The sequence below is a fragment of the Manis javanica genome, chromosome 5, assembly GCF_040802235.1.
Source record: "Manis javanica isolate MJ-LG chromosome 5, MJ_LKY, whole genome shotgun sequence".
Classification (NCBI taxonomy): domain Eukaryota; kingdom Metazoa; phylum Chordata; class Mammalia; order Pholidota; family Manidae; genus Manis; species Manis javanica.
Genome location: NC_133160.1, coordinates 25247898 through 25270592, shown reverse-complemented (window position 1 = coordinate 25270592; position 22695 = coordinate 25247898). Strand labels below are relative to the sequence as shown.

The window sequence follows — 22695 nt, the reverse complement described above, 5'->3', positions numbered from 1 at the left end:
TCACTCCCAGACAACAGGAGACACTGCCCCATTCACAGCCCATCCTGTAGGTGGGAAAGGGAAGCTTAGAAGGCCAAGCCAGGTATGGGGGTTCAATGTCTGCCCTGAGCACTGCAGGGGCTGAGCTAATCAGCAAGCTGCTGTGGGAGCTGCTCTGGGCTGGACACCTGGACCCCCTCAGCCATGACAGTGAGCCCCTCCCACAGGTACAGCCTGGTCTCCATGGACCCCACATACACACCCACCCCAGTCCCTCGTGGCCTAAAAGGAAGTACCCTGCTCCAAGAGTCTGGCTTCTGGCCCCATGGATGGCTGAAATCACCAGCCCCCTACAGCCAACTTCTCTATACCAAAATCACAATGTCTCTTTCCTCCTCCTACATGCCTGGGGAGATTTTTTTTTTTAAGCCACCCACAGGTGATAGGGACAGAAGGCTAAGAGTCAGAGCCAGCCCAGGTAAGCCTCAATTGCTCATCCATTTCATGTTGTGTCTGAATTAAATGAGCTAATAATCCAGGTAAAGTGCTCAAATAATACCAGGCACAGCACACGTACTCAGTAAATATTCCTCAGAGGTGACATTTTCTTCCAGGCCCAGGGCAGCCCCAGTTGCATAATGGGTGCTTAACCTAGAATTTGGTGAACGAATGAATGATGCCAAAATAAAGTACTGGGAACTCAGGGCAGACTTCCTGGGCTCAATCCTCCCCTCAAGCCACATCCCAAATTCATTCTCCATTCAGAGCAGAGTTTCTCAAAGTGCGGTCCCCGAACTCTACATCGCGGTCACTCGGGCACTTGTTTAAAAATGCAGATTCCCGAATCCCTCTAGCAAGACCGCTGAATCCGCCTGTCTTGGAGGTTAGGCCCTGGGTAATCTAAGCATTCAACAAGCTCCCAAGTGTTCTTTGGGGAGGCTGAAGTTGGTGCGTCCCACTGCTCCATGGAGTGCACAGATGCGGATGCAGAGAGGATCCTTGCTCTCTCTCGGCCGCAACCCCAGCACCGCCATCCCCACCCCAGGCAACGCACTGCAGGCGGCGGGTCAGCCGAGAGCACTGAGAAAAGTCATTCAGCGGCCAAAGGCCTTGGGGCGGGGACCCCGGGGCTGCCCTAACGGGGCGGGGCTGGACGAGGCGGGGTCGCGGCTCCTCCCCCGGCCCGGGCGGCGGACGGGACCCGCCCCAGGGGCTGCGCGCCGAGGCGGTGGTGCAGCCTGGAGCGCCCGACAGCTGCAGCGGCCGGGGATCCTGGACCCCTCACCACGCCAAGGTAAAGGCCCTCGCAGCCCGCTCCCAACTTCGTCAAGTTGGAGAGGAGTTCACCAGGCGCCTGCACGGGGGGTTTCTGCGGCGCATGCAGGGGTGAAGCGGGCCTCGAACCCACGCCCCGGATCTAGGGTCCTCCGACCTGGGGCCTGGAGGGTTGGGTAGCCTCTGTCAAGGAACCTTCCCGGGTTCGGGGGACTCACACCCGGGATCCTGGGCTAGGTAATAGGTAAGCTCGGACTCAGGCTCTGTGAATGGCACATGCGCTCGCGGACCCTGTAGGCCCCCTCCCCGCCCCCCGCCAGGACCCAGTTCAGTCACCAAACCTAGAGCCCGGCTGCTCAAACCCCCCGCACCCGAACAGCCGCTGAAGACCGGCACGCCGGCAGCTCCTGAATTTTTCACGTAGGGGGCGGGCCGGACGCGCCGTTCCCATGGCACCGGGGCGCTCGGGTTACCGCGGAGTGAACCCCAGACCCCTCTCGTCCTTCGGAGTGCCAACCGCCCCGTCCAGCCTCTTCCTCGGCCCTCATGAGATCGGGCAGCGGAAACGAACACCCGAAGGAGGGGAGGAGACGCGTGGGGAAGTGGAGTAGACCCGTGGGGAAGTGGAGGACAGGGGCTTTTCAGGTGACTTTCAGAACGTCCTGGTCTGAATGGTAGGGGCAGGTCAGTGTGCATGGGTGTGGGAGTGCTAGTGTGGACTGCCCACCTTGCTGCTGCCCCTTTGCCTGTGCCGTGGGTCATCCTCAAGGCAGAGGAAATGGCCTCTGAGTGTGCATGCATGTGTGTGCTGGCAGCTTGCACATTTACCCCTCCCAGCCTGACCCAGGTTTACTCTGGGCCTGAAGCCCCGACCCCAGGAGCTGAGGTGTCTCCTCCTCCCATATGAACAAGAGGGGGCTCTGGAGGAAGTCAGCTCAGCAGCTCATCAGGACCCTACAGAAAAGGGGGCTCAAAGCACCTGGCTTACCCATTCCCCCTTCTTGCTCACAGAAGGAACGAAGAAAGGAGCAAAGCCCACCTCCCAAGGATGACACTAAACACCCAGCAAGAAGCAAAGACCCCTGTGCATCGGCGTGCCAGCACTCCACTGCCCCTGTGCCCCCGAGGCCATCAGCCTGGCCTCCTATGCACAGCACCTTCCATGCAATCCCAGCATCCCCGACTAGGCCAGTCAGCCTCCCTCAATCCTCCCACCCGGCAGCCTTCACCCGGCCCCAACGGTTGGTCCTCTGAATCCAGCGACTCTGAAGGCTCCTGGGAGGCCTTCTACCGTGTGGTACTGCTTGGAGATCCTGGTGTAGGGAAGACCAGCCTGGCCAACCTCTTTGCAGGAAAGCAAGAGCGGGACCTCCATGAACAGCTGGGAGGTAGGGCCCGCGTAGGCTGGGCTAGGATGTAGCCAAAGGAGTGAAAGCCCTGGCATCGGGGCATAAGGCTGCCAAGAACAGTCATACAACTCATGCACTGTTCACTCTAAGGTGCATCATTCACATGGACTATGAAGTGAATGATGCCCCCTAGAGTTGTGCAGGGCACAGCCTGCACAATGGTCTGTGGGAGGGAAACTCCTTGAATGGAGAATTTCGCCAGTTTCTCGTGGATGAGAGGTATGTGATTTCTTTCCATGCCAAAGGGAAGCAATTCTGAGTTCTATGAGTCTCATGTGTAAAGAAATGGTGAGCTTCCACCCAGCTCTGAAACTCCCAGCCAGCTCCCCCTGACTCTCAGAGCCTCCCAACCCTATGGAGCAAAACTAACATCCTGCCCCAAATAGAGACTCCCAGACTCCAAGCTCTGGGCCTGGGCTCCTTTATTCCCAAGAGATGCAGTGAGCTGAGAGGGTCAGGGGCTCCAGGATTATAGGGACAGGGACAGGGACAGAGGAAATAAAGATGGGTCTCTGCACTGCAGGACTAGCTAAGAAGACCCAGGGTGAGTGGGGAATGGGTTGGTTAAAAGCAAAGAGAAGGTGGGGTGGGGACACCTGGCCAGGTCCTTTCCCCAACCCTGACCCCTCTGAGAGTGAGAACTTGTATGAGAGATGTATATTAATGCACCTATAGGTGTGACAGATGGGTAGACTGAGTCCCAGAGAGGGTAACCAGGACCTGCCTGAAGCATGCACTAGGCCAGGGACAGCAGGACTGGGAGATTTCCCAGCCCAACTTTAACCCCACCACCCACACTCATTTAATCAAACAAACAAGCTTTTTCAGCACCTACGATGTGCCAGGTACTGTGCTGGAGAGACACGGGCTTGTTGTGGAGCTTCCTGCCCCATCAGGTTGGACAGACATCAAACAAGGGTGGTGAGCACTTCAAGGAGAAGTGGAGGGGCGCTGTGACCAGAAAGACAGGCAGGGGCCCAAACCCTCCCCAGGCCTGCCCCTCCGCTCTGAGATCCCGCTCTTCCCTCAGTTACAGAAGATGTGTATGAGAGGACCCTCACAGTGGACGGAGAGGACACCACACTGGTGGTCATGGACACCTGGGAGGCCAAGAAACCGGTATGGCACTGCAAGAGAGATTTGGGGGGACGGGGTCAGCCTAGGGCCAGATTCCTGTCCCCTCCTAGGACCTACACAACAGGGACAGGGCAGGGGCCATCCTCAGCACACTGAGAAACCACAGGGTCCTAAGCAGCCTTTCCAGTCAAAAACCGAAGAACCTCAGGACCTTGACCCCTTTGTCTCACTCTGCTGATCCCCTCCCTGCAGCCCTCCAGGATGTGCTCCTCCCCTGCAAGCCTCCACCTTGTTAGTGGCAGCTGCATCGCCCTCTGCCCACCCACATCGTGCAGAGGAAGGAGCACTGAGTGGAGCACCAGGATACCTGAGGTTGAATCCCCACCCTCTTTTTCTTAACAGTTGTGTGGCCTTTGTGTGACTGACAAACCCACCCTGAATTTCAGTTTTCTCACCTGATAAATGGGCTAGTCATGCCTGCCTTCTTTACAGCTAGGTGGATTTTTAAAGTTCTTAAGCAGTTTCACAGAGGTGAGCCAGTTCGGAGCATGAACAAAAGGCCAAGCATGGGTGAAGAAATGTAAATAGTGATATTTCTTATTAATCACAACCTGGTAGCTAGTAAAGAAAGCCACCAAAGCGTGTCATTCCCTGGCCCCTCCAGAGCAGGAGGAGAATAGCAGGCAGGGATGTTCCTGTTAGGTTTTTCAGATCATGTTGGAGTGCTCTTTTTTTCTTGCTATCCTGGTAATACACGCTCACTGTAGAATTTGGAAGAACTACAACTGAGCCAAGAGAAGGATCTAAAAATCACCCGGAATCCCATCTCTTCCAGGGTAGGCTCCTCCCCTATCACGTTGGGAGGCCCTGCCCTCAGGATGAGGCTTAAGAGGGGAGCACTGGCTGATTGACAAGAATGGCTGGCCACTCCTGGAATAGGTGGAAAGGACTAGGGATGAAGGAGCTGTGTGGCCAATTCCCCTTAATGCAGGTAAAAGGAAACCCAAGTCCAAATGAGCACAATGTTAATGATTCTCCTACCAGCAGCTGGCATTTGTGGAGTACCCTCGGCCTAAATGTCAGTCCCTGTGCCAGGTGTTGACAATTATTATGACATTCAGTCAAGAGGAAGATTATAGTGAGTGTTTTTCTGATCCCCATTCTATTGGTGAGGAAATCAAAGTTCAGAGAGGTTAAGTAATGCATCCAAAGTCCTCAGAAAGCAGGTGGGATTCAAAGCCAGACCTCCAAGATCCCAGAGCCTGTAGTCTTATGCACAAGAGTTGCCCCTCTTCATCCCCACTTCGAGCATCACCTTCTGAGCCTTCAGCTGAGGGTTCCTGCCTTTATTCATTCATTCTTTAAGAAACACTGGCCAGGACCCTGGAGACCTAGAAGTGACTAAGGCGGGTGTACTCTCCCACCCCTCGTCCCCAACCTCATGGAGCTCACAGGCTGGTGAGAGAGGGGCTCCTTTCTGGATGCAGTTGAGAATCCCATGGGGCAGATTGTAGTGAATTAAGAAGAGTGACCAGACTGGGAGTCCCATTTGGGAGACGGGGGAGGAAGATTAGTGGACTAGGAGGCAGCGACTGGAATTTGGGGCCCAGCTGGCTGTGCAACCTTGAGAAATTTTATCTTTTCCTCTGGCCCTTGGTTTCCCTAGAATTAATGTGTTGGTGACTGTGGGGGCAGGGCCCATGGGGGTCACGCAGGAGCAGCCTTGTTGAAACAAGCATCCATCCTTTCCACTCATGAGCTAGAAGGTACCCTTCGCTTTCAGAGTGGCAGAATCTGATAGAATTGAGTAGGCCTTTGGCTCATCCAGTAGTGTCCCAGCTTGGCTGACCATCAGGGTCACCTGGGAAGAGTATAAAAAAATCAAATTCTCAGGCCTAATCCTAGACCTAATGAATAAGAAAAAGGGGAGTCCTGGAATCCATATTTTTAACCATTCCCTCAAGGGGTTCTTACCTAGCAAATCCATGTACCAACTGACTTCTGTGATCCTAACACATAACAAATCCTCCATAAATATTTGTGCAGTCAATGAATGGTCAAGACCCACCCACCCATTCTATAGATGGGGAAACTGAGAACAATAGGAAGGAAGGAACCAAACCAGTGGTCAAGGATGAGAACTTGCTTCTGTCTGATTTCAGCCCATGATTATTTGGCCTGGGGAAGGAATGTGTGGCTGTCGAGAACTTACCCCCTTTGACAGTGATGTTGCCCATAGATCTGAGGCTTTCCTATTCTTCTTATTCGGTTATCAGAAATTTTTTCTGACTTCTTCCCCCCTCAAAAACAATGCCTCCACCACACTCAGTAGTATTTCCCACTCCTGGCCACTCTCCTGCCCAGCCCGCTCATCCTTTCAAAGCCCACTCATCATCTATGGTGAAGTGCTCCCACATGCCCACCCTCTGCCATGGTGAGTCCTTCTAGCCTCCCCACCTGTACCCCCAGGGCTCCTCTAGCCACCTGCATGTGCCTCTCTTAATGAGACTTACCACACTACATTGTGACTCCCCATTTCCATAGCCTCTCTTCCAGACCACGAGCTTTTGGAGGGGAGGAGCTGTGTCTTATTAACTGCATATAAAGTTGTTGCCCAGGTGAATGATCACCATCCAAATCAGAACATCAGAATTACTCCAGTTCTTTCCTTTGCTTGTCAGTTTGCAAGGACTCCACTTCTTAAAACACCCCGCCCCTGCCACCCCTTCCCTTGCACTCCACAGTCGCTCTTTCCCCTCTTCAAAACTGTCCTGAAAAAGAAAGCCTCCTCTTGAAGTCAGTCTCCATCCTCACTTCTGCCTCTTCCTTTTTTCTCTTAATTCTGTATTGTAGAAGACCAAAATAACTAACAAAAACAAATCCTCCCAAAACCAAAGAGCTAAAGCCTCCTTAGCATGAAAAGAAACCAGTCTCCAATATCCAACCTACAGAAAGGATCAACAAATGAGAAAATAGGTGAGGTGGCCAATTCTTCAGGCAAAGAAACTGAGGCTCAGAGAGAATCGATGGTTTTCCCAAGATGACAAAGGGAATAACCGCAGAATTTGTCCCCCAAATCTGTCCAAAGTATAAACTTCAGCTCTGTCCCATCCATCAGCCTATCCCAGCCCCACCCTTTCTCAGCCAGGGTCTAGGTACCCTCTCAGGATGCGCCTGCGGTCCCTCCCCTACAGGATGAAAGCTGGAGCCAGGATTCATGCCTGCAGGTGGGCAGCGCCTACATTATTGTGTACTCCATTGCGGACAGAGGCAGCTTCGAGAGCGCCTCAGAGCTCCGCATTCAGCTGCGGCGCACACATCAGGCAGACCACGTGCCCATCATCCTTGTGGGCAACAAGGCAGACCTGGCACGCTGCCGGGAAGTCTCCGTGGAAGGTGAGCTCTTCGCCCCCCTCCTCCTCCATCCTCCTCTCTGCCCCCACTGTCACTGCCCCTCCTCCAGCGCTCTTCATTTCAGTGACTGTCACCCACATCATCCTGCATCTACTTGCCTAAGCCCAAAAGCTAGGACCCATTCTTTTCCCCACTCTCACTCTCCCAAACAAGGCCCTAAGTCCTTCAGGTCCTCCTCCCATAACCCCACATTCCCTTTCCCCCATGCCCACAGCCTCTGCCCCACCCTGGCACCTCCACCTTAGCCTGGGCCTGCTCCTGTACTTCTCTATCCCCACTCAGTAGGTTCCCCTCTCCACTGTCAGAGTTTTCCAGAACTCAATCTGACCTCGCCACTGCTTTGCTATAGCCCCTCATGCCCTTCGTCACCAGGCATAATAGGCCCAGTGCCTACAAGTTTTTCAAGGGTTTCCATCTGAGACCTGCAAAAAGGCAATTGTTCACGGAGAATTCAAATTTCACAAAGCTTTAATCATCTACAAAACATGTCAGCCAGTAACTGCAAACCAAATGTTTAAAATTACATACCAGTGTATTTAAAGAGGGAGAAGGAATATTTTAATACATTTATATAAAAGGTGGGACCCATAGAGATCTTAAACTGTCACTACTCACAGGGCAAAATCTAAAAAATATGGCAACTGGGACCCAGAGAGGGGATACCAGTTCCAGAGTCCCCAGACCCTGAGGACTGGAACAGAGGCCCATGCCTCTCAGCGTGGTGGACCCCTGGAGATGGAAGACCATATGCTTTGTGAGCACACACCCCAAAATTCCACAACATAATGCCTAGATTTATCCAAAGAAGGTTCCCAGTCCTCATCCAAAGCTACTGAATCAGAATCTCTGAAGGTGGGCTCAGGAATCTACTTTTTCACAGGCCCCCCCAAATAATTCTGATGCACAGATTAAACCCCTTACCTGACATTCAAGACCCTTTCCTACCAGGTCCCAGCCTCACTGCCTTCCCAGCCTTACTCTGCCTGTATTAGTAACTAGCCTGTGAATTAACTCATCAAAGCCGGGTCTGATTTATCTCCGAGTTCCCTGGCACCCAACACAACGTATGGGCAAATGAAAAAAAGTTTCACGTTGAAACTAAACACACCTCTTCCTGCCTTTATTCCCTCCTCCACCCCCGCTCCATTAGAGGGCCGCGCCTGCGCCGTGGTGTTCGACTGCAAGTTCATCGAAACGTCAGCCACGCTGCAGCACAACGTGGCGGAGCTCTTCGAGGGCGTGGTGCGCCAACTGCGCTTGCGCCGCCGGGACAGCGCGGCCCGGGTGTCCCCGGTGCCCCGACGTAGGGCGAGTCTGGGCCAGCGCGCTCGCCACTTCCTGACACGCCTGACAGCCCGCAGCGCCCGCCGGGCTCTGAAGGCCCGCTCCAAGTCCTGCCACAACCTGGCCGTGCTCTGAGGCCCCCCACCCCACGGGGGGAAGCGGAACACTGGGTGCATTCTGGGCTCCCCAAGGGGCAATGGCACGGTTGCCTGGAGTCCACATCGTGGCCTTGCCTGATCGCTGCACGGAGAGCCAGAGCAGCTAACCAGAGCTGCGGCTGCAGGGACCCGTCCACCCCGGAAAGTGATGGACAGACTATGGGCACAAGCTGGGCACAGAGGGGTTTTTTATGTGGTGCGTTTCGTTTTGTAAAAATCTTCCTTGTCCCTTTCTGGCCAACCCTCAGAACCTCCCCCCTACACAATAAACCAGACCATGAAGATGTCCTGTCTGAATGACCAGACCTCTAGTTTGGGGCTCTTCCAGGCATCTCCACCCCCCACTCTCTCATCTATACTAGCTGCAGACTGGATTAGCCTGCAGACTAGGGTCAGGGCAGTCAGGAAAATCACCGGATCAGTTGAGTGTTCAAGCCCTCTCCCAGCCACTGGATGCGGCCCCTGCCACCCCCATCCCCACACCCTGACCCCTGTCTTTAAGGGAGACCCAGCAGAGTACAAATAACCACAGTTAAGTGTGATAACCTCATTAACTTGTTTTTTAGATTAGATTCATAAAATATTATCTGTAAGGAACCTTAGCACTCATCCTGGCAATGTAATAGCTGATGTTTGTTGTGAGCTGTGTACTAAGCTGTTGCAACTGTTAATCAATCTTCACAGCACCTGTTTACTAATTGGAAAACAGGCACTGGAGGTGAAGGCTCACACAGCTACTGTAAGTGAAGTAAGTGTACAGGATTCTAACCTGGGCTTATCAGACTAGAGTTGTGTCCAACTTATCCACAGACCTCTTGGAAAATGTGACAAAGTCCCACAAATATGGACTTTCAAACACAATTTTGCATACAATTTTGGGGTGGAGGCATGGACTCCATCATAAAAACTAAATCCATTAATCCCCCCGATGGACCCCCAATTTAGTCCAGCTCACTCATTTTTCCAAAAGTAGAAACCAAAGCCCAGAGAGAAAAAGCGAGCATCCCAGGGTCACCCAGCCAGCAGAAATGAGCACTACACCCTAGGGCCCAGCCTCCTCCTATGACTGTGCAGGAAGTAGGAGGTAGTGAGGCATCCAGCCTGGCTGGGGCTGGGCCTTAGGGGTCAGGTCAGAAGTTTCCAGCCTTAGGAGAAGAGGTGTCATTACTTTGAGAGGAAAACAAGATGCAAACGGTTTTGACCATAGTGTCCCTGATGCCTGACACCCCTGCCCCCAACCAGCTGCCTGCCCAGATGCCTCAGCCCCCGACGTGGGCCATGTCCAAGCCACCAGGAACACAGTGCCAAGGAAAACCTAAGCTTGGGCAGGGGAGCCATATCCTATGGTTTCACTCCCCAATCTCGCCAGCGAGGCGCGGATGGCACTTACTTCCCCATCCCAACTCCGGCCTGGGTAAGGAAAGAGGAGGAGGGTCTTCCCTCACCCCAAGCTCTCTCTGGCCTGCGGTCATGGGGGAGGGGCTGTAGTTGTGGAAAGTTGGCAGGGGCAGCCAGCAGCAGCCGGGAGAGTGGAAAAAATGATATCAAACCCGGAAAAATGCAGGCCGGATGAAGGGCCTGAGTCGGCCCTGGGAGGTGAGAGAGAGGGAGGGGGCCCCTCAGGCTGAGAAAGGAAGAGGGGACAGGGAGAGAGTGCAAGCCTGCTTCTGAGAAAGCTGGGTTTAGTTGCCATCATTCCTTCCTTTCTTCATCCACAGGTACTTACTGAGGGCCTACTAAGTGCAGAGCGCGGTGCCAGGCTCTGGGGAGGTAGTGTGAGCAGGAGTGGCCTGCTGCTCCTGGAGCTCACAGTCGTGGGGAAAGCAGACTAGAAAACAAGTGAGTAAAATGGTCACAAACAGATAAGGGGCCAAAACTCAGCGTGGTCCTGGGAGGCCCTGAAGATAATCCAGTGCCATCCTCCCAATTCACAGATGGGGAAACTGAGGGCTGGAGAGGGAGAGGGCTTATCCCAGGTTACTCAGTGTGGAAGAAAGTGTTGAGACCAGGGGTGGGGGCGAGGTAGATAGTTCTGAGGCCTTCCCTCAGAAGGGGAGAGAAGGAAAGAAAGAACATGGATCCAGGGGGAGTAGGCCGCCAAAACAGCCAGACAGCACAGCCATTGAGGTCAGGGGCCCTGAACCAGGGGACCTATGTTCAAACTCTGCTACCCTCCATCTCTCTGGGCCTTAGTTTCCCCACCTATAAAATAAGATTCATGACACTTCCCACCCTCAGGGTTGATATGAGAATTAAATGACTTAAAACATGTAAAATACTTAAAACAGTTCCTGGGTCTAGGAAGATTCAGTAAATATTGCTTACCTTTCTCATAACCTTAGACCTTGGGGAAATCAGGATTTGTTAAGGTCTGGGTATTCTGAGACTGTGAAATCTTGCTCAGAGTCTTTGCCCTGCTATGACACTAGAGAACTTTAGGCAAATCTCTTCACCTCTTGGGCCTCAGTTTCCCCACCTGTAAAATAAAGGGATTGAATCTGAACTTGTATTACATGTTCATGTGCTCACATGTTTACTGTCTGCCTTCCCCTCAGGAATGAAAGCAGGGCCCTCAACGCTGCTCTCTCCCCAGCACCTACAACAGTGCCTGGCTCACAGTAAGTGACCATAAATATTTGCTGACTGGATTGATTAACTGATCTGTAAAATGGCCCTTCCGTTCCTGACCTCTCTGATTCTAGGAGTCTGTGAATAAGCCATGGCTGGGAAAGCATCTGAAAAAACCACATTACTCAGGGATGCAGCCCATCATAGTTTAGGAAGTTCTTTCTCACTCGTAAAAACAAACCAAAAAAAAAAACAACTTTATTTTAGCTCTTTCTGTGTGCTGGGCCCCATGCTACATGCTTGGTACACATGTTCTTATTTCATCATCACCACAACAATCTACTTAATAAGTGCCACTAAACAGATGAGCACATTGAGGCTAAGAGAACCCAAGAAATTTGTCCAAGGACACACAGCAAGAAAGGGTAGTCAGGGTTCGTACCCAGATCAGGTAGCAACTGCTATCTTCATTGGGGAAACTGAGGCCCAGAGAAAGGAGATGACTTGCCCAAGGCCACGTAATAATACCAACAAACAGTCACATCCCTCTCACTGTGTACCAAGGGCAGTGCCAAGTGCTTTTCATACATTACATCCTCAGAACTGGCTATATCCCCATGCCAGTTTTCAGGTGGAGACACTGTGGTACAGAAAGGTTCAGTACCCTGCCAAGTTTGTAGTTAGCAAACAGCAGAGCCAAGAATTGAACCCAGGAATCGTCACAGGGTATGATGGCTTAGCTATATTGCACCATCTGTTGGTATCAAGTCCAGAGCAGGCCGGTATAAAGGGGAGGGAGGTGTCTTTGCCCAGCCGGCTGCTGCCTGTCTGGAGCAGGACAGAGAACAAAAGCACACTGAGAGTATCTTCAGCTGCCCACGGGGACTTTCCACCTTAAAGGGCGAGTAGTGTTATGGAAAAAATGATAAAGCTCTGGAAAGATTAATGTCTCCCCAGGGGCCGCGGGTCTCTCCAGAGTACCAACCCCCTCTTGCTGTGGGGAAGGGCCACAAACTGGGATCCAGATGAGATGAAGGCCATCTGGACCCCTACCCGCCCCAGCCAGGCTGCTCCAATACTGAGGACCACTGGCCTTGATGGAAAGTTCCAGCTTCTCAGCCAGGGGCATGAAGCTTCCACTCAGGGACCTCCAAGAAATCCGATTCAGGCTGGAACCGCCTGTTCTTGGATGGTGGGAAATTTATGTCCCACAGGGGCAGCACAAGCCTTCCTTTATTCAGCAAACTTTGACAAGTGTGTGTGCTCTGAAGGAAGGTAAGGAGGGTAGAGAGGGTCACAGCTGGCTGCTTTATAAGGATTAAGAATCTCTCAGCTCTACCGTGACTGTGTGACCTTAGACAAATCAAAATAAACAGAGTGAAGGCATTAGGGTAGAATTCTCTGTGTGACTGTCTCTGTCTCAAGAATATTTGAATATTCTAACTAAACAGCTTGAAAAAATACACAAGTTCAGTTTCAATTTCAGCAGTGTTTCCTTCTGTTCAGTTCAGGGTTCAGTTAAAAATAATACAATGATGGGATGGGAACTCTGAGTTCAGCAGTGTGTGCAGTTTCCCCAGTTCCATCTGGTTCAACTTCAAGGCTAAGACAGAACACTGTTCCAGTAACTATGCTGCATAATAAACCACCCCAAAGCTTAGTAGCATAAAAACAATCATTTTATTATACTCAGGTTTTGTGAGTCAGGAATTGGGCAGAGCAAAGTGGGTAGAGCTCCTCTCTGGGGCCTCAGCTGGGAAAGTCACAGACTAGAGTGGCTGGCGTTATCTCACATGTCTGGTGTCCTCACTCACCTGTCTGGACACTGGCAAGTTGACACTGGCAGTAGCTGGAATCTCACCTACACGTGGCCCTTCCAAGTGGCCTGGTGTATTTATTTCCTATTGCCACCGCAACAAATCACCACAAACTTGGTGGCTTAAAATAGCACAAATTTAGTATCTTACCATTCTGTAGAATAGAAGTTCAGTGAGGGTGTCACTGGGCTAAAACCAAGGTGTTGGCCAGGCTGCGTTCCTTTCTGGAAACTCTAGGAAAGAATCTGTTTCCTTGCCTTTCCTAGCTTCTAGAGGCCAGTCACTTTCCTTGGCTTGTGACTCCTTCCATCTTCAAAGGTAGCCAAGTTCATCTCCTTCTGCCGTCTCTGGTTCTCCCTCTTCCACCCTTGTGGTTACATTGAGCCCACCCGGATAGTCCAGGATAGCCTCCCTATCTTAAAGTCAGTGTATTAGCGAACTTAATTTTGTCTGTGACCTTAATTCCTCCTTGCCATGCAACGTAAAACATATTTGCAGGTTCCAGCAATTATGACATGGACATTCTGGGGAGCTGCTATTCTGCCTTAAAAGCAAGATAGAGTGGAAGACATAGAAGGTGGTGACTGGGTCTTCACTCTGCCCCCACACAAACACACACTCAATCTTGTTCTAGTGAACAAATAGAGAAAGCCCTAAATTAAAGGGGTTGCCTCCTAGTGGAATGTTGGGGGCTCTGGAACACCATCCCCAGAGTGTGATCTTCCTCATTCTACCTCAACTCCATCCATGCTTCTGTCCTCAAGTACCAACTTCTTCAGACTTCCACCAGGCAGATCTCCATCCAGCTTTCAGAAAAGCCTCTTCTCTCTCCACAGATACAGGTCTTGCCTCAGAATGACCCCTGTCCCCAGCAGTACATCTTCAGAAGTCTGAGTTATTGGGCCTGGCCTGAGACCCCAGGTGCCCCAGCAATACAGTCAAGGGTGCTCTTAGCTCTTCTAGTCTTACAGAACAGTCCAGAGTGAGTGTGAGCACTCCTAATCCAGTCCTCTTCTAGGACTGGCCCCCTATGTGAATAGGGATAAATGCCTTTTACATGCCCAATTGTCTGGGAAGCATTTATTGAATCTTACACTCACACACACATAAGCATTAATTCTAAGCCCTAAACCAGGGGTCACTAACTCAAATGCTCACAGTCAGGTCATATAAATCAGTGAATTAGACTGGGAGAAGACATTGGAGAGCATCAGGTTCTGTGGCAAACTGAAACCACCTGCCCTGCTGAGAGGGAGCAGCAGGACTGAGCAGCCTCTTCCTGCTGCTAGGGTATGACCCAGTGTTGCCCAGATACTTGCATTTTGGGGGAAGCCAGCAAGCCACATATTTATGTGAAGTGTCCTTAAATAATTCCTAAATAATTCTTGCTAATTCCAATTTCTAAAAACTCTGAGCAGGAGAAGCAAAAGATGCCCACCAGCCAAATTCTGACCAGAGGCTGACAATTTGTAACCTCTGATCTAAACCCAAATAGCGACAGACAAATGTATTCTCAGCCATCCCCCAGTCCACAAGGTCACTCCTCATACCATGAAGTTAGTACTTAATTATAAAGAACAGCTTGTTCCTTTTGTTCAACCCCCTCCCTACCCGCTTCCCAAGAGTGCCTCTTCAAGCCCATTGGGATACCAAAGGTGCCCAATGCCAAGTGGCATATTTTTTCAATTGAACTTTGAATTACAAAAATAGTACATTTTAATTATAAGAATAAATCAAAGCAATAGAAAACATATGGTAAAAAAATAAAGATGTATTTATGTGTTAAGTTGTCCTCAGCTACATATGATAGAAATCCTTATAAGGATATTTTCCACAAGCTGTCCAGAAGTAGGCAATTTTAAGGTTGATTCATCAGCTTTAAAATGCCAAGACCCTGGGCTTGCATCTCCATAATTCTCCAGGAATTTCCCTCAGGGCTGCAATATGGCTACAACTCCAAGTGTCACATCCTCACAACAGCATCCCAAGAAAAACTGGAAGAGGTGGGGGCAGAAAGAGGTTTATTTGTTATCAAGGAAGAAATTACTCTTCCAGAAGTTTGCTTCCATATCCCACTAAACTGAGGCACATGGTCACGTCTAGCTACAAGGGAGGCCGAGAAAGCAACTATCTGGCATAAAGGAATGAGACTGTCACCTGGCTTGGGCCAATCATGATTCATCCCTTTGCTGCTCTAACAAGATGGCTTTGTGAGCAAAGGAGAAGTGCGTGAGAGTCGTTGGATAGCAACTTTAGTATTTGCCATGGAAGCCCTTCCATTCTCCCCCAGTCAGTCACATTACATTGTAGCAGACATTTGACCATTGTCTTTTTCTTCCACACCGTGAGAGCCACAATTTTGCTCTGGTTGAAAGATAGACCTATACCCCAGCTATGGCCAATGAGGCATGAGGGAAGGATGGCTGGAGAGTTCTAGAAAAAGTTTCTTTGCTATTAAAAACAGATGAAAATAAAACAAATAAAGAGCTGCAGCAGGAAGAGACAGTCCCTTTCCATCTACTGGTCATTGACATGTATGAATGTGAAACTTGGAACTGTAGCCACCCTCTTGCAGTTATGACAAGATCCAGTCAGAGGATGGCAAAGCAGAAAGATGGCAAGTATCAAGTCCTTGATGACGAAGTCACCTCACTGAACTAACCACACCCAAAGGTTCCCCACCTCTGAGCTTTATGTTACGTAGAATCATAAATCTTCAGCACTAAGGAAAATTATCTTGGGGATTTCTGTACCAAAGTCTAATTCACCCAATCGATACACATACAGAGATATGTTTCCTATATTTTCACATAAATGGGATTATAGGTCTATGCACTGAGACTGAGTTCAGTTGCAAGGAATGAAGCTTAAAATAGCAGTGATGGAAACAATATAGAAGTATATTTCTCTCATATAAAAGAAGTTTAGAAGCAGGCAGTGGAATGCTGGCCTGGCATTCCACAGTACCAGGACCCTGGCTCCTTCTATCTTGTGGTTCCACCATCCTCAGTACAATATGCTGCACAAGCTGCAGCCATCTTATCCACATTCCAGCCAGCAGGAAGTGGGAAGGAACCAAAAAAAAACAGGCACAACCTCTTGAAGATGCACACATTATCTCCAAATACATATCATTGGCCAGTGCTTAGCCACACCACCATACTTAATTGCAAAGGAGTCTAGGATAAGTGATTTATTCCAAATAGCCATGTGCCAGCTCAGAAATAAGGGATTCTCTGTTTCAGGAAGGGAAGAATGGACATTAAGAGGCAACAAGCAATCTCTGCCATGATATGTACATATTAGGTATAATTTGCTTTTTTTACCCAATTTATCCTGGCTTTCTATCCATGCCAGTATATACAAAATTACCTTGTTATTTTGAGATTTATTTTGTTCTTATTCTAGTGTCTTAAGATAGAAACTTAGATCATTTATTTGAGAACTTTCTTCTTTTCTAAACATTTAAAGCTATATTAGAAAAAGCTCTATAATTTATATAAAGCTATAAATTTCCCTCTAAGTACTGCTCTAGATGCAGCCTGCAAATTTTGGTATGCTGTGTTTCCATTATCATTCAGCTCAATATCTCTAATTTCCCCTGTGGTTTCTTCTTCAAATAGGTTATTCAGAAGTATACTGTTTAATTTCTAAATATTTAGGGGCTTTCCATATATCTTTTTGTTATTGGTTTCTTATTTAATACAGTTGCCAATTTGAGACTTGTTTTATAGTTCAGCATATGGCCTATCATGATCCATGTTCCATGTGCACTTGAAAATAATATTTGTTCTGTCATTGTTGGTGCAGTGTTCTAAAAATGTCAGTTTTAGGTCAAGGTGATTGATATTGCTGTCCAAGTGTTCCAGGAACTTCATGATTTTATGCCTACTTATTTTGCCAATTGCTGAGGAAGGAGTATTGAAATCTCCAGTTGTAATTGTGATGCATCCATTTCTCCTTTCAGTCTGTTCATTTTTTTCTTTACCTTGCTTTTCTTTCTGGCTGCAAAACATTATACAGTATGGATATACATCTTTTACCCATTGAAGGACATTTAGGTTAATGTAAATGGTTTGCCCTTACAAACAGTACGGCAGTGAATATTCTTGCACACTTAGGAGAAATGACCAAATTCAAACTTAGTAGTTCAAAGAGCATGTATATTTTACATTTTGACAAACACTGACAAATTACCCTCTAAAAGGACTGTTTTTGTTTATATTCAGACCAATAGCGCCCAGTTCCCCACACCATGACCCACATTATCCTTTCTCATCTGACATCCTCTTGGGGACAAGAGGCGGGCAGTTTGGGAAAAAAGGTGTCTCATCGCTTACTTTGCACTTCCCTGATCATAACAAAGTTGAGTATTGTCAGGCCCCTTAGCTGCCCAAACCCCAGTGCAGCTTTGAGAGTACAGCTTCTAAGGGCTGTATTAAATTCTTAGGGTCAGCTTTTCCACTCTTCACCTGCCTGGAGAGGAGGGGTGTTCTTTCTTCAGCTACCGGAGCCTTGGTTAGAACAGGAAATCTGGCATCAGACCTGAGTTTGAATCCCTCTGGCTCCACAATTTGACATCTGCGTGATCTTGGGTAAGTTACTTCACCTCACTCACCCTTTGGACCCTCAGCTTCACAAAGGGAAGACAAGCACTTGGCACAGGTGTGCCATGGATTAGAAATCAGATGTGTAAAGCACCTACCACAGCATCTGGCATCTAGTAGACACTAAGAACAATTTTTTCAAAACAGGTATTCATTGAGCCCTTACCATGTGCAAAGCGATGAGTTAAGCCCTTTTCTCAGATTATTTCATTAACCTTCACAACAATAAGACAACACCGTCTTAGAGATGGGGAAAGCGGTGGCTCTGAGATGCTTAGTCACTGTTCAAAAGTCGCACAATGAGTAACCAGCAGAGCTAAGAGTTAACTTAGGAATGTCTGACTCCCAAGCCTGTTCCCCAGGGTAGCTAGCTCTTTTCACAGATTAGGAAACTGAGGCCCAGAGAGATAAAATAACACATAAAATTAAATGGTGAGTGCGCAGCAACCAGTTGGCCCAGTATCCCCCTCCTTCTGAGTCTGGGTGACCAGCTGGAGAAGAGACTGGAGAGAGTGGAGGCAGGGACAGCTACCCGGCAGAGGAGTCAGGAGCATGGAAAATGTCTCTTTCAGCCAATTTTCCTGAAGAACCTGGCCGAGGCTCAGGGCTGGAAACGGAAAGTGTGCAGGGAGGAGGCAGCAGCCGCGTCCATCCGGAGGAGCTGTTTGCAGAGTCCTGCTGGGAGAGGCAAGGGGGTGGGGATGCTGGGCCTGGGGGTGGGGAAAGGAGCAGATCTGGGAAGCCGAGGGTCTGGCATCTGCCCAGGGCCTGGTCTCCTGGGAGAGGAGAAGCAGGCATCCCTCAAGCTCCCTGCTTCCTCCGCGGGCTCCCGCTCTGCCCCCTGCCACTGGGCCCTGCCCGCTTGTCTGGGCACCAGCCATCCTGGAATTGAGATGCTGGCAGATCCGGCTCTCTGGGAGCCATGTACAGTGATTCAGGAAAGTGTCGTGGCCAGGAAGAGACGTGATCCTACTCTCGGAGATCTTGACCAAGGCTTGGGCTTGAGAGCCATCAGCATCATCAGTGGCCTGGTCTCTGTGTGGCCCCTCTGCTCAGAAAAATCTCCCTTCACTACTTATGTGCCTGTAATTCAACCATTATAGATATGACCAAGGCTGCTGTTCAGCCAGTATGCAAAGGTATGGCCATACTAGTTGTCAAAATATGTAGATGCATTCCTACCAGTTGTTAGTAACCCCTATCCTGAGTGCCCTCCAAGATCCCCCCAAGCATAGTGGCCACTCCACACCCTCCTCTGGGACCACCCAGATCTCCCCACTTACAGCTAGTATAGGAGTGGCATTTGCCATAGCAGAGCAGCCCGGGTCTGTGTGGATAGGTCAGCAGGTCATGGTCACAACAGTTGTCACTACTTTTCATCTCATTCCTGGAAACAACCCCTTGGTTTAAAATGTTATCTCTTGTTTAAAGGCAAATTGATAGAAATCTAGAGGTGAAGGGACCTTGTGCAAACTCTTCATTTTCCAGATGAGGAAACGAAGGCCCAGAGAGAAGCTGAGGCTTGCCGGAGGTCACACGGCCTGTCGGTATAAGAGAAAGCCTTAGGACACAGGTCTCTGACTCCCCACACCTCCTTCGGGTGTCAACTTCCCTGGCCCCACAAACACTGAACTTAAGCGGGTAATGAAAGGAGGTGATGGGGAGAAACCTGTCTCAAAGCAGAACAATAGCCAATCACTTGGCTCTTGTACCTTGTGCTACAAATCATAGTCATGACAACAGTCTCCTTGGTCACTATCTCCACAGAGATAGTTGTCATGGCAACTACCTCCCTGGGGCCCCGACTTCCTGACCCCAAGAGCCTCATGATAAACTCAGAGGCAAGCTGTTCCATAGCACTGACCCAGATCACAGCTCTGAGTAGGAAGGACACTTGCCCAACATCGCACAGCAAGTCTGTAGTGAAGCCAAGTTTCCTGAGTCCGCCTCACCCTCTCCATGGCTGACACCCTCACCCCTGCCCCTGTTTTTCTGCCTGCCTTGGTGCTTCCCACATTCCTCCAGCCCTCAGTCAGGATATCCTTCCCACGGCATCTCACTCTTGGCTGCCTGTCAGCCAGCTCTTCCTCCTGGGAACAGCCTGACATGAGCTTAGCACAGGACTCATCTCAGGGATTTTTGTCATTAGCTGGGGCTCCCTGAAGACAAAAGCCTTCTATCGTCTTTGCCCCAGAAAGAAGTGGTCTTCAGTGGTGGAACTGGGAGCAGTAATGGCTCAGAATCAAGGAGCTCTTTTTTGGGTAGTCAGGCCTGGTTCTCTGTGTACCAGAGTTGCTGTCCTGTTGTGGAAAGGGCTCTGGGCTGTGAGGCCAGTAACCCAGATTCTAACATGGCTCTGAGTCTGATTTCCCTACTTTGATTTTATCAAGTCCCTTCTCCTCTCTGGGACTCAGTATTCCGACCAGAGAGATGGAATGAGAATACTGTTCTACAGTCGCCTCCTTCAGCACCGCCACAATAAGGCTGCTGGGGACCTGATGAGATCTAGCATTTTAGTATCACTAAACAAGGGATGGTGTGGCTTCAGGAACTGGCCTCCCTTCCTAGTTTCTCCTTTTAGAATACTGGAATCTTGGGATTGGAAGGCTGGTCCTGGCACAGAGAGGCTGAAAGAATCTAGAACTTCTGAGTAGTGTTGAGGCATAGGGTATAATGCTGGCGATGAAGAGAGTAGGCTGGAAGTAGAGTGATTGCAAAGGGTCAGTCACCAGTTCCAGGATGAGGACGTCGCTCCACAGGCCTCAGGGACTTGCTGAAGGCCCTGAGACAGTCTCCTGCCTGGGTCTGGCCCATGTCATTCCAATCCAGTGGAACACAGCTGTGGAAAAGGAGGGACAGACTAGAAGAAACAGAGCTCCACACACTCCAGTCATTCACTCATCCATACATTCAATTAATATCTATTAGACACAACCCAAGCTGTGTGACCTTGGGAAAATTATTCAGCCTCTCTGTACCTCAGATTCTTCATGTACAATGTAAGGACAATGAAGATGCCTGCTGCTCCATAGGGTGATGAAAGGATTCAGTGAGTTAGTTAATATAATTAAATGTTAAATGCAGTGTCTGGGAAGTAAGTACTCCGTGAATGTGCATTGCAAGTATCATGATGATTATTGACCATCTACTATGTGCCCAACACTCTCCAGACAGTAGGTGCACAGTATGAACACCAGTGAACATCGTGCATTGTTCTGCCCTCAAGGGGCTCACAGTCAAATGCAGGGCACAAACCAAAAAAGAAAACTATAAAAGCAGAAATAATTTTTAAAAATTGCAAATTGTTACATCATATGTGATCTTCACTTCCAAACTCAGGTGTGTAAGAAATATTCATTTTTGTATTTTCTCAAAAACCAAATTCTGCTCCTACCTGAACCCCTCACCCCCACCCCAACCCTTCTACACTGGAGAGAAATTCAACCTCTACACTTAATGGAGGTTACTGTCTGCCAGGGGACAATGAGGGAAGCCCGGGCCTCTCCCTGGTGCCGGATGGACCATGGGAGGCCTCTGGCTGCAGCGCCCAAGCTTTCCGTGACCCCTGCAGTCCAGCAGCCCCTGCCCCCAAGCCAAGTGAGGGCGCAGAAAGTCTTGCTGGGTTCTGGGTTCCGCCTCCCCACCCACACTGTCCATCCATCCCAGACTCTGACCGCCACTTGGGACACTGCCAAGCAGGGGGCAGGAGGGTCCCCTGATCCCGGACTCCACGGACCTCCCTCCCCTTCACAGCCTCCAAGAGCTCCTTTGTGTCTCCTGTCCTTGCCCTGGGAAGCAATGAGTACCCTCTGCACACCAAGGGTTTGCAAACTCAGAGCCTCTAGGGGCCAAGCGGGTAACAAAAAGAAGTACAAGACATGGTGACCAGAAAATACATGCCCCATCTAGAGGGGGCAGCGCAGCTCAGCTCACCAAACTGCCATCAGGCCGTGGGGGCCAGTGGTTAGGGCCCCCCTCCCCCCACCCCACCTTGAACTACGTTGCCTGGGTTCACATTCTCGTGTCTACTGTCTGTGAGTTCTTAGGCAAGTCACTTAACCACTCTGTGCCTGTTTCCTTAATCATGTAAAATAGAAATACTCATATCTACCTGTATGACATACCTGTATGACAGCTTCATGTGGGAAAGATTTTGAGCAGTGCCTGACCTTAGCAGGTACTCAGTAAATATTAGTGCCCATCACAAGAGAACTTCAGGGCTGAGCTTGCCAGATCCTTTAAATGAGAAGCCACATATCCAGATTTTTATTTTGAAATTGTTCTATTTTGTAACTTTGGCATCTGAGTGAAAACAGTTGTTAAGCCCTGGCAGAGGTCAAACAAAAAAGCCCATCTGTGAGCAAGACTAGGCCTAGGAAACTGGTGGTTTGCAGTATCTGCTCTACAATGTTTAAACTTACAGAAAATGGAAGCCAGAAAGGAAAATCTTGGAGGTAGTTTCTCCTTTGAACCCTATGACCCAAATCTCCCCTAGGCAAAAGATGCAGAATGGGGAGGTGAATTAGAGAGGGAAAAAAACAAATTAATTCATCAAATTGCCCTGGTACATAGCACATTGCCCATTGAAGTGCTGTGTGCTATAAGGATTTTTTTTTAGTAGCTGAAATAAAGAATCAGGGAAGGTGACATTTAAGCTGAGACCCATGAAAAGTTATTCACTTAACAAATCAAAATCAGGGAAAGAGAAGACCAGGCAAGAAGGGATAGCTTATGCAAAGGGCCTGAGGCAGAAAAGAGCTTGATGCAAAAAAGCAGAGCAGTGATGGATGAGCTAGAGATCTTGGCAGGGGCCCCAAGGCCATGGTGAGGAGCATAAAAGTGTCTTGAAGGCAGGGGCACCATTGAAGGGTTTCACACAAAGAGATGGTCTTAGGAGATGAATTAGGAAGCTGTTGAATAGCCTGGGAGAGATGATGTGGCCCAGATTGGCCAGCAGCCTTGGACATGGACAGCCCAAGATTTCTGTATCTGAGTTGGCCACAAAGTCAAAGTCTGGATTTTAGCCTCAGAGCAGACCTGGTGCTTTTCCATAAGCCAGGCAGTGGCTTTCCCTATAGCCAGTATCCTGGGATCAACCTGGACATCC

At 49.6% G+C, this 22695-nt stretch overlaps 1 protein-coding gene and 1 long non-coding RNA gene across 4 annotated transcripts; both read left to right on the top strand.

Moving 5' to 3' along the window:
- Window positions 1-1114: 1114 nt before the first annotated feature.
- REM1 (RRAD and GEM like GTPase 1) lies at window positions 1115-8882 on the top strand. Of its 3 annotated transcripts, XM_037004658.2 has the most exons (7): window positions 1146-1273; window positions 1679-1899; window positions 2266-2642; window positions 3694-3782; window positions 3993-4112; window positions 6935-7136; window positions 8305-8882. In XM_037004658.2, exons 3-7 carry the CDS (start codon window positions 2303-2305, stop codon window positions 8571-8573), a joined length of 1020 nt encoding a protein of 339 aa, XP_036860553.2. In that variant the 5' UTR covers window positions 1146-1273; window positions 1679-1899; window positions 2266-2302; the 3' UTR covers window positions 8574-8882. The 3 variants fall into 3 exon arrangements, with proteins under 3 accessions (XP_036860554.2, XP_036860553.2, XP_017511240.2); XM_037004659.2 differs by lacking the exon at window positions 1679-1899 and having other exon boundaries at window positions 1115-1273; XM_017655751.3 differs by lacking the exon at window positions 3993-4112 and having other exon boundaries at window positions 1147-1273.
- Window positions 8883-9740: 858 nt separating this feature from the next.
- LOC108394279 (uncharacterized) lies at window positions 9741-21503 on the top strand. Its single transcript, XR_001852409.3, has 5 exons — window positions 9741-10010; window positions 10315-10435; window positions 11152-11214; window positions 17432-17576; window positions 18161-21503. It is a non-coding gene; the product is annotated as an uncharacterized lncRNA (long non-coding RNA).
- The last annotated feature ends 1192 nt before the right edge of the window (window positions 21504-22695 follow it).

Bases quoted from the DNA above. Each gene is read 5' to 3' on its own strand.
- REM1 (XM_037004659.2), top strand. From the start codon at position 2,303: ATGACACTAAACACCCAGCAAGAAGCAAAGACCCCTGTGCATCGGCGT. The intron at 3,783-3,992 runs GTATGGCACTGC...CCCTCCCTGCAG, and splicing joins CCTGGGAGGCCAAGAAACCG to CCCTCCAGGATGTGCTCCTC. The intron at 7,137-8,304 runs GTGAGCTCTTCG...CCGCTCCATTAG, and splicing joins CCGGGAAGTCTCCGTGGAAG to AGGGCCGCGCCTGCGCCGTG.